Here is an 11,612-nt window from a genome sequence, read left to right on the forward strand (position 1 = left end):
ATGATGCCTCTTTAGAAAATATTAGGTTGGTGCAAAAGTAATTGTGGTTTTTACAATTATTTTTAACCTTTTAAATGGCAATTACTTTTGTACCAACCTATATTTACTTTCTCTTTAGATTGTAATGAAAGGCAAGTGCCAGGTTTTATCTGATGAGTGACTCACTGTACGTTTAAGTCTGGTCTCATTTCTGTTTAGTGGGCAGGGGTGAGAGTGGGACAATCTATTGTCTTAAAGTTTTCATCTTTAGTTCCAGCTTTACGTGTGGCTTGGCTGGGGCTCTGGCTTCCAATCCAGTTGATGTAGTTCGAACTCGCATGATGAACCAGAGGGCAATCGTGGGACATGTGGACCTCTACAAGGGTACTTTGGATGGTATTTTAAAGGTACGCTCACTGTGAGCTTGGATTACATTTTTAATTTTCTCTGATGCTTCAGACCTTCTTTCAAGCCTTATTCTTAGTCACTATATATCATTCTAAAGTTGGAAGAATCATGTGTATTTTAGCAGCCTCTCAGAGTAATTCCCAGGTAGAAAAGCTGTTCCCTTGGCAATCACCTGATGCACAGTGGTCCTAAACATTATTACTCCAATTTGAATGCTTGAGACTGCAGTAAACATTTATCAATAGCACCGTGTAGAATTATTGATTAAAGGTTTTAACATGTCCCACATTTGCCTGCTTCAAAAAAGATGGAGACCCTATTGTAGAAAATCTGGTACTCAATTTCATTTCAGCATTGTGCTATTGTTCATACTTTGAAAATTTCTGCTATGTTATACATGTAAAAAGCTGAATATCATAAATGTATTGTATAATCACTGGTGATAATACTTCTACCAAAAAACCGAAAGTTGAGGCTAAAATATGATAGTGCCATATGGTTCCTCTGTGGTTCAATTTAGTTTAATATGTATTTATTATATATCAGGCACATTTTAGTAGGTACAGAGAAAATATAGGGTACTGGGGGTGTATAAACAGATAATCAACACAGCTTGGTAAGTTATAAACTCAGAGATCTATGGGAGGAAATTTTAGTCCAATTTGGAAGTTTGGGATAGGGTCCCTGCAGATGGTGGCATCTAGAGTAATACTAACTCATATATGTTGAGTGCTTTACTATGTATCAAGAACTGTCCTAATGAGACTTACATGTCATTTAAGTGGTGACCATGTGGTGACATTCATTGACAGAGGCATCATGGGGAGAGAAACAGATTTTATGGGAGACATCATAGTTTTAGACACTTGGTTTGAGGTGTATGAGGAACACCCAGTGGGTATATTTGGATATCTTAGTCTTAACTTAGGGGAGAGTTCATGGGTGTAGAGAATTCAGAGCCTTGGCAATCTGTGGTGTACAGGTGTCATGGACTGTGGAGGGGGAGACCAAGGAGAGTAGGTGACAACTTTTTTTTGCCTTCCTAGCACACTGGAGTGTTATAAAACTCCTTCCCTTATAGCGATTCACAGAGGCAGTGATTCTCAGACTCTGAGGAGTAGAGATTGGCAAAAGCCCCCCTTGCTATTTCTCACAGCTTACCCTTCCACTTGACAATCACTGGTATAGAGAGAAGAGTAGGGCCAAGGAAAGAACTCTGGGGAAATACCAGTTTTTAAAGACTTGGCAGATAAGGAGCCCTGGAAAGACACCAGAAGATGACAGTTCAAAAGATGTGAGGAAACTTAAAAGAGATTAGTGGCATGGAAGCCAAGGGAGTAATGAGTTTCAAGAAGGGATGAGTAGTTATTTAATGTCAAATGGAATAGAGAGATCCAGTATAAGTATCTGCAAAGTATCTGTTGGATTTAATATATTCTAGAGGAGGTTTGCTGGATCGGTGTTTGCAAAAGCCAGATTGCTGTACACTGAGGAGTGTTTATCATTCATTCAATACAAAAATGTTTGTGTCTTTTTTTTTTTTTTGCAAGTTACTTATAATGTTTATGTTTGTTTTGTGCCATGCACTGTTCTAGGTTTGTGAACAAAAAAGTCCCAGCTTTCATGACACTGTAATTTTAGTAGGAAGAAACAGATAAACACATAGGAAGTGAGGATAAATAGACAAGTGTAAAATACTCTTTCAAGAAGGTTAAGAGGAACTAGAAGGTACAATAATATGGTAATAACTAGTGTTTATTGATGCCTGTTATGTACCATACATGGTAACAAATCTGTTCACTCACAGCAACCCTATGGAATAGATATTTCTCATTTTGTAAATGAGGGAATTTAAGTTCAGAGTAGCTGAGTATCCAAGATTACACATCTAATAAGTGGCAAATCTGGGGTTTAAAACAGGGTCCGTGTGATTCCAAAGTTTGTACTTGTAACTACTATTCTGTGTTGTATTCGCAGAAATGTATTTTCATGTTGGCAGTAACCTAGTAACCTTTAAGTACTTATATTTACTCATTCACTTATTTGCTATTAGAGTTCTTTAAAATGATTTCACTCTATATTGTCATTATATGTAATGGCATCATACTTTAATATTTCGTCTCTAAGAGTCCCAAAACACTTTGGTGAATGGAATTATGCATTCATCTCTGACATGGAAACAAACAAGTGCAAATGTCATCCTGTAACTTCTATCTTAAAACTATTGAATGGCTTCTCATAGACCCGAGGCATATATGATTTGACCCTTTTTTACCTCCACATCCTTATCTTTGCTACCTTTATTCTACATTCCAGACATACTGAACAATTTCTAGTGCTAGACTTTCTTTCCCAAGTTTTCACCCATGCCATATACTTTGTTAGATACCCCCCCACCCTAAATATGCCTTTCACTTGGCTAGCCCCAGTCATTCTTCAGATCCCATTTCTATTTCATAAAGGCCTTGCCTGATTGTTGAACTAGGTTATGTGTACATAGTTTCATGCACTTGCTCTATCATAGCATTTATTATATTAAAAAATCTTTATCGAGGACTAATTCACATATTATAAAAATCACCTGTTCAAAGTGGCTTTTGGTATATTCACAGATATCTGCAACCATCATTGCCACAGTCAATTTTACAACATTTTCATTACCTCAGAAAGAAAACCCATGTCCTTTAGCTATCACCTCCCACCCCCCAGCCCTAAGAAACCACTAATCTACTTTCTATCGCTATAGATTTGCCTATTCTGGGTATCTCATATAAATGGGATCATACAATATGTGACCTTTTTGACTGGCTCCTCTCATTTACCATAATGTCTTAAGGTTCATCCATGTTATAGCATGTATCAGTACTTTGTTCCCTTTTATTGCTGGATAATATTCCATTGTATGGCTCTTGGCTCTATCACATTTATTCACATTTGTTACATTTTATTATAATTAGTTTTAATGTCTGTCTGCCCGCCCCAGTAGACTGTAAGTTCCTTGAAGGCAGGGCCATATGCATCTTGTTTATCACTTTATCCTTAGCAAATTATTATTTTCCCTCTTCCTCTGCTTCCCCCCCACTCTGGTTCAAGCCCTTGTTTCTCAGTCTAGTTGTGTAGGACACAGCTCCCTGGCCGGTGCTGGTATTATGAGCCTTGTGCTCCCTTTGGCTGAGGCAGTCGGTCAGCCGCTCCATGGAGAGCTGTTGTTCACAATCTTAGCTGTAGAGGGCGCAGCTCACTGGCCCATGTGGGAATCCACCTGGCAGTCTCCGTGTTAGGAGCACGGCGCTCCAACCACCTGAGCCGCTGGGCCGGCCCAGCAAATTATTTATTGAATGAGTGCATAACTTCATGAAGTAGCCTGTTGTCTCTGTTTATCTATAGAAATTCTTGTTTGTTTTTACCTAACTGCCTCAAGCTAAAAAGAATGCCTCCCAGTTCTAATGTTCTGAAGAAGTTGGTCACTGTTTTGGAGCTTTATAAGGATTCCGATGACTCATGGGTGGTTAGAGACCCTCACTATATTAGCGTGTTCATTTATTCAACAAACGTTTGTTCACATATTTATTGGAAACTTTACTGTGGCAGACAGTGTTAGGTGGTAGGGATATAATCGTGAACAAGAAAAACATAGTCCCTGCTTCCCTGGAGATTACATTCTAGTTCAGGGAGGCAGACAATAAACATACAAATAACAAACAGTATAATTTCAGATAGAAGTAACTGCTATGAAGAAACTAACAGAGCATAATGAGGTAGTGATTTCGTGATGGTGGTGGGAGACTACTTCAGCTAGGATGGTCAGGAGAAGGTTGCGAGGAGGTAACATTTGAGCAGAAATGTGAATGATGAGAAGAAGGTGACCACGTGAAGATCTGAGGCAAAAGTATTTTGTAATGAAAGAACAGGTATAAAGGCCCACAGTTGGGAATGAGCTGGACATGTTCAAGGGTTAAAAAGAAGGCTAGTGTGGCTAGATGTGGGGAATGAAGGAGAAAGTAGTAGGAAATGAAACTGGAGAGAGAGGCAGGGACTAAATCGTGAGATCCTGTGGGTCATCACAGAATACTTGCAATTAGAATGAAATTCCCTGGGAAGTCATTGGAGAGCTTTAAAAGGGAAAGTGACTCTATCTGATTTATAATTTTAAAAGATTGTTTTGGTTTCCAGGTGGAGATTGTAGACCAGTTAGCAGGCTTAGTGTGGTAGTCCAGGTGAGAGGTGATGAGGTTGGATTGTATCTCTAAGGTCCCTTGTAATATTAGCAGTCTGTGATTCTGTGTTACTGCATCTGGGCTTTATTTTGGCTGATTTTCACAATTTTCCAACGTCAGTTTTGGTCTGAGACCTTCAGCATTTGCTGATGATCCATTGGTGGAAGCATATTACCACAGTTTCCATAAATACTGCCCTTATTATGTTACTCCTTATTATGTTTGCTCCAAAAAAAAATGATCAATCAGGATAATTATATTGAGTATTTTTTTAAAATTTAAGTACAGTTGTATACAACATTTTATTAATTTCAGGTATACAATATAGTGATTCAACATTTATATACCTTACAATATGATCACCATCATATGACACAGCAATTCCACTTCTGGGTATTTATCCAAAGAAATCCAGTGTTTTTGTTGTTGTTTGTTTGTTTTAGTTTCAGTTGTTCAAGATAGTGTACTAATTAGGCATTTACACCCCTCACAAAGTGAAAACCCCCTCCCCCAATCTACTACCCCTCTGATATCATATATAGCTGTAACAATTCCATTGACTCTATTCCCTACGCTGTCCTTTATATCCCATGACTATATATATATATATATATATATATATATATATATATATATATATATATATATATATGTACACACACACACACATATATGTATATATATATGTGTATATATATATATATATCTCGTTATAGTTCACATCATTGTTATTCAGCTTCAGCTTCATTGGTCAGGCATCACTGCAGTGGTCAGGCATCTACACCATCCATGAAGTGGTCTCCCTAATAAGACAAGTGTCCATCAGATACCCTACAAAATCTTTACAACATTATTGATTATATTCCCCAAACTGTCTTTTGTATCCCTGTGGCAATCTTTTGGTTACCAATTTGTGCTTTCTAATCCCTTCACCTTCTCCCTCATTTGCACCCCACACCCATCTAGCAACCTTCAGCTTTTTCTCTATATCTCTGAGACTGTTTCTGATTAGTTTGCTCATTTATTCTATTCTACACATTGCACATATAAGTGAGATCATATGGTATTTGTCTTTCTCCGTCTGACTTGTTTCACTTCGCATAATTTTCTCTAGGTCCATCCATATTGTTGCAAATGGTAAGATTTCATTCTTCTTTATGGCCGAGTAATACTCCATTGTATAAATGTACCACAGTTTCTTATCCAGTCGTCTACCAATGGGCATTTCTGTTGTTTCCATGTGTTGGGTATTGTGAATAGCCCTGCAATAAACATAAGGGTGCATATATTTTTTCGAATTAGCCGTTTGGATTTCTCTGGATAGGTAAGAGTGGAATTGCTGGGTCATAAGCTAGTTCCATTTCCAGTTTTTTGAGATACCTCCATACTGATTTCCATAGTGGCTGTACCAATCTGCAATCCCACCAACAGTGCGCAAGGGATCCCTTTTCTCCACATCCTCGCCAGCACTTGTTGTTTGTTGATTTATTGATGATAGCAATTCTGACTGGAGTGAAGTGGTATCTCATTGTGGTTTTTGTTGGCAAGAAATCCAGTGTTCTTAATCTACAGGATGGGATCAGGGATATTTATAAGTCTGGATATTCATATTATTGTTTGATCCAGGTAGATCCATTTTTTAGTATAGCATTGGGTTTCACTTCACCAGTAGAAAGGCAAATAACATTTTTTCAAGTCTAACACAATGCTTAACACACAGTAGTTACTTAATAGATATTTGTCCATTACATAGGAACTGTTTCTGTAGGCTGAATTCAACATGCAGTACCAGTTTATATCCTTTGGTATGTATAATTTGTCATTTAATTATAGTAACCACTCAATTGGTGTGTATAAACCCCCATTATATGAAACAGGAGACCTGAGCTCAAAGCAATTCACATTGTCCATCACATAATCCTCAAAGCATTCACATGTAATAGGCCATGGCATTACAGAGAATTTACAATGATGATACAGACTCAGAGGATAGTGACTTGCTGAACTCCCTGGTCTCCTCCCTTGCTTTAGTTTTCTTATTAGCACTTATTTCTGAAAATTTTATATGTATATGTACTCTACTGGAGCTGACAAACAAATACACAGAGATATATTTGTTTATTTTTATGTGCATTTGTTTGTCAGCTCCACTAGAGTACATACTTCATGAGGGCAGGGACTGTATAAGTTATCTCTTGCTGTGTAAAATTACTCCAAAACTCAGTGCCTTAAAACAAGCGTTTATAATCTCACATTTTCTATGGGTCAGGAATTCAGAAGCAGTTTAGCTGAGAGATTTCAGCTTAGGGTCTCTCATGAGGTTGTAATCTAGATATCAGCTAGGGCTGCAGTCATCTGACGGTTTGACTGGGTCTGGGATAGATGCTTCAAAGATTACTCACGTAGCTATGAGCAGGAAGCCTCCATTCCTCTCTGGCTGTTGGCTAGAGGCCTTAGTTTCTTACCATGTGGGCCTCTCTTCATGCCATGGAAGCTGGCTTCCTCCAGAGTGAATGATCCAAGAGAGAACAAGGCATAAGCCTTATTATATACATAAAATGTCTTTTGTAACAAAGCACTGGAGGTGACATATATTCACTACTGCCATATTCTGTTGGCAACACAGACCAATCCTGATATATGTGGGAGGGCCTACACAAGGATGTGAATAACTGGAGGTGGCTTTCATTGGGGGTCATCTTGGAAGCTGGCTACTGCAGATACTTTCTCTTGTTTACTATTAAGTTACTATTACCTCCGCATCAAGAATACCTCGATATGGTAGGTGCTTAATATTTGTTGAAAGAGTGGGTGTATGCATTTAGATTACATATTAATTCAAATTTATGTCTTAAAAAAAAGACCATTCATGGAGTCATAAGTTGTTGGGAGAGGGGCATGGAAAATGAGTACTAAAATAAAACTAATTGTCGGATGTAAAGAATATGGGGAATTTACTCTATTTTTTTTTATTGTATCTTTCTCTCAGATGTGGAAACATGAGGGCTTTTTTGCACTGTATAAAGGATTTTGGCCAAACTGGCTTCGACTTGGACCCTGGAACATCATTGTATCCTTTTAGATCATGAGAGCAATGCTTTAAGATCCCAGGTTATTCTAGACTATGGGAAGGAAAATTTGCTTATTGAAGCCTTTAGGTAAGTGAGAAATCAAATACTCTTATGGTGATCATTAAGGATGGAACTAAGAAATGGCTTTCAGTTGGAGTCTAATACAAACTGAAGGGAGCAGAAAAGACATGATAAACAATTTTTTTTTTACTTAAAAAAAAATAAACACAGCCAAATTTGGAAGGGGTTCTGAAGTTTTTGGAAACCTTGCTGGGAGATGCCCATAGAAAAGTCCATGGTGAGGTGGTCCGTATTTCCTATCCCCCAACTGTAGGACCAAAATAGCCGGGGAATAATAAGATAGAAAATACTCATAGGATGAAGGAATCCAGGGCCAAATAGAGCTCTTTCCAGGGGTGAATCTCCTTCCTTTAGCTGTGTTTGAGTGCCTTCTATGTGCAGAGCCATGAGTTGGATACTGTGTGTGGTGTTGTGTGTATAGTGGTGAGCATTGCAGGGTTGAGAAGTAATTCCTTGCCTTTGTGGAGTCTATAGGTTGACGGAGATAGTATCTCTCTCCTTCCTTGGGATGACACTGATCACCTAATTTCTAACAATTTCTCTGACACTGAATTATATGTTGTCATTAATGTTCTTGGGGTGTGTGTGTGTGTGTGTGTATGGCTTGTTTGTCCCTGAAGACTATAAGTATGGTGGAATTTTAATTTTTTTATATTGCTAAATGCCAATGATCATAATGGGCACATAGTGGGCACTCAATGCATGTTTGATGATGTACCAGGTGTTGTTTTTAAAAAGACTTTTAATTAAGCAAGTGCAACTTAGAATAGCACAGCCTAGGTACGTTAGTTTATTAATAAGAGAATGCAATACACAATTTTAGAACTGGGTTTGGCTTTCAGTATTAACCCACTGATCTTCCATGACTTCCTCTTCAGTTTTTTATTACATACGAGCAGCTTAAGAGGCTTCAAATCTAAGGCCTGAATCATATGTGAGCCACGCCCTGTCAACCTTTCTACTCTTTTCTCTTTACCCTTGTTCAAATGTATTTTGACAAAGTTGTAATGTTTCATGAATCATTGGTCTCCCAAAGGCCTCTTGATGGAAGAACAATAGGATGGTTCAGAATTGTTTATGTATTTGTGTTATTACCGTGTTAACTTTTCCCTGAGAGAAAATGTTAACATTGAGACTCTGGCCCCGGATTGGTATCTTCTGTGAAGATGGATACTAATGGGTGACATTCAAAATGGCTTTCTTTTCAAATGTGGGTTAAATGTAGTTGATTAGTCCCAGACTTGGGCTAGAGCAGAAGGCATAGGCCAGGGCAGTTACTGCTATGTATGTTACAGACCTCAGTTCTCATTAAAGTATTTATTGGCAGAATCACTTTGACTTTGTCTTCATTTACTATTTTCTCCTTTGCAACTCTTTAAATTACATTCTCCAGAAAGTGATAAAGAGAAGGTGAATATGAAATTGACTCTGGACTCTTAAAGCACATTTATGGGAACGGACTAATTGCATGGTGCTTTTTCACTGCCATTCATTGTTATAATGCTGCTTACTTGTTAAACATCAAGCAAGTGGTTATTTCCTAAGCATGAGTAAACAAATAGCTCATTTGGAAGTTTCCACAGATAAAATGCTAAAAGAGGCTTAAAATAGAACCCTGTGGTAGGGTTCTAATTGTCTTACAAGCAAAAGTTTTGGCTGCTTTCTTGTACTAGAACAGTGAGTGCCTGGTGCATTGTAGGCACTCAGATATTTGTGGAATGAGTAGTTTAGTTCTTCGTCTTTATCCATTCATTCATTTGTTCAAAAAACATTTATAATGTATCTCTTATGTCGCAGATGCTGAGAATATAAAAAATAAGTTAAGACAGTCTCTGTTTTCAAGTTCACATTATAGTAAGAGAAACAGCGATGTAAGTAGATAATTACAGTATGTACTAAGGTACATGTGAGAAATGAACAAAGTGCTACAGAAATACAGAGAAGGGAACAGCCAATTCCCTAGGGGATTGTCAAAAAACTTCATAGTGGAGGTGACATTTGTGCTAAAAGCAGATGTTACCATGTGGATGAGTCAGGGAAAGACATTCCAGACACGAATGTGGAAAAGTTCAGCATGGCTAATATGTAGGGCAGTGGTTTTCACTGGAGATCTTGTAAAAATATAGGTTCTTGCATCCTATCACCTGAGAACCTAACCTTATTTGGGGCAAAGGCTTTTTGCTTTTGTCACAGGCACTCAATACAAGGGGTCCTTAGATTATACTTTGAAAAGCGCTTGTAAAGAAACATGGGCTAGAATGAAAGGAAATAGAAATAGTGTGGTCAAAAGAGTCAAATTATGAAGTGTGTCTGTATGCCCAAAGAAAGAGTTTGACTTTCATCCTGGAGGGAGGGGGCAGGCAAAGGAAGTTTAAAGTAGGGAGATGGTATAACCAGCTTTTGTTTTTTTAGGAAGACAACCCTATTGTGGAGGGTAGCCTGGAAAGAAGCAATCCAAAAAAGGTTAAGACCCACTGAAATCTACTCCCTTTTATGGACAGTTAGACAAAATACGGTTTAGATAAACTAAGAAAATTTATCCTAAGTCACATAGCCAGACTGGCAGATTTGAGGCTAACACATAATTATCAGATTTCTTCTCTGTCTCATTCTACCACCCCACAATGCCTTCTTAACTGGCAGTCTGAAGTACTACCTTTTTAAAATTAATTTTAATAGACTTTATTTTTTTTTTATTAGACTTTATTTTTTAGAGATGTTTTAGGTTCACAACAGAATTGTGCAGAAGATACAGAGATTTCTCATGTATTCCCTACCATGTGCACAGCTTCTCCCCCTGCAGAATTCTTCACCAGAGTGATTCATTTGTCACAATCAGTGAATCTACATTGACACATCATTATCACCCCAAATCCATCATTTACATTAGGATTCAATCTTGCGGTTATACATTCTGTGGGTTTTGACAAATGCATAATGACATGTACCCACCATTATAGTATCACACACAATAGTTTCACTGTCCTGAAAATCCTCTGTGCTCTGCCTATTCTTCCCTCTCCCCTAATCACTGGAATCCATTGATCCTTTTACTATCTCTATGGTTTGCCTTTTCCAGAGTGTCATAGTTGGAATCGTGTATTATATAGCCTTTTCAGATTGGCTTCTTTCACTTACCATGTTTCCCCGAAAATAAGACTGGGTCTTATATTAAGGTTTGCTCCAAAAGACGCATTAGGGCTTATGTTGAGGGGATGTCAACCTGAAAAATCATACTAGGGCTAATTTTCCGGTTAGGTCTTATTTTCAGGGAAACATGATAGTAATATGCACTTAAAGTTCCTCCATGTCTTTTCATGGCTTTATAATTCATTATCTTTCTTTTGGATGCACCACAGTATATTTATCCATTCACCTATTGAAGAACGTCTTGGGTGCTTCCAAGTTTTGGCAATTACAAGTAAAGCTGCTATAACTATTCAGGTGTGGATTTTTTTTTTTTTTTTTTTTGTGGACACAAGTTTTTAGGTCATTTGGGTAAATATCAAGGAGTACAATTGCTGGATGGTATGGTAAGAATATGTTTTGTAAGAAACTTCCAAAATGTCTTCCAAAGTGGCTGTACCATTTTGCATTCCCACCAGCAATGAATGAGAGTTTGTTTCTCCGTATCCTTGCCAGCTTTTGGTGTTGTCAGTGTTTTCAATTTTGGCCGTTCTTATAGGTGTGGAGTGGTATTTCATTGTTTGCATTTATTTTTAGAACTACAACACCAGTCAGATACCTGACTCATTCCCAAATAGATGAGCAAAAAGGAAGTCATGTTTTCACAATGGTATAGGCTGATAGTTTCTTAAAAGGTGTGTGTGTGTGTGTTTGTGTGTATAATTATATA

The 11,612-nt window shown here is 37.8% G+C and overlaps 1 protein-coding gene across 4 annotated transcripts in view; it reads left to right on the top strand.

The window, feature by feature from the left end:
* Positions 1-9,085, top strand: part of SLC25A14 (solute carrier family 25 member 14) — a 33,735-nt gene extending 24,650 nt beyond the window's left edge. For all 4 annotated transcript variants that reach the window (XM_019717015.3, XM_019717016.3, XM_019717017.3 and 1 more), the window contains 3 exons: positions 251-386; positions 7,594-7,674; positions 8,635-9,085. In XM_019717015.3, coding sequence (XP_019572574.2) covers positions 251-386; positions 7,594-7,674; positions 8,635-8,676 — 259 coding nt within the window. In that variant the 3' untranslated portion in view covers positions 8,677-9,085. The remainder of the gene's footprint in view (positions 1-250; positions 387-7,593; positions 7,675-8,634) is intronic.
* The last annotated feature ends 2,527 nt before the right edge of the window (positions 9,086-11,612 follow it).

Source organism: Rhinolophus sinicus, chromosome 18 (genome assembly GCF_057876585.1).
Source record: "Rhinolophus sinicus isolate RSI-liver-muscle chromosome 18, RSI-T2T, whole genome shotgun sequence".
Classification (NCBI taxonomy): domain Eukaryota; kingdom Metazoa; phylum Chordata; class Mammalia; order Chiroptera; family Rhinolophidae; genus Rhinolophus; species Rhinolophus sinicus.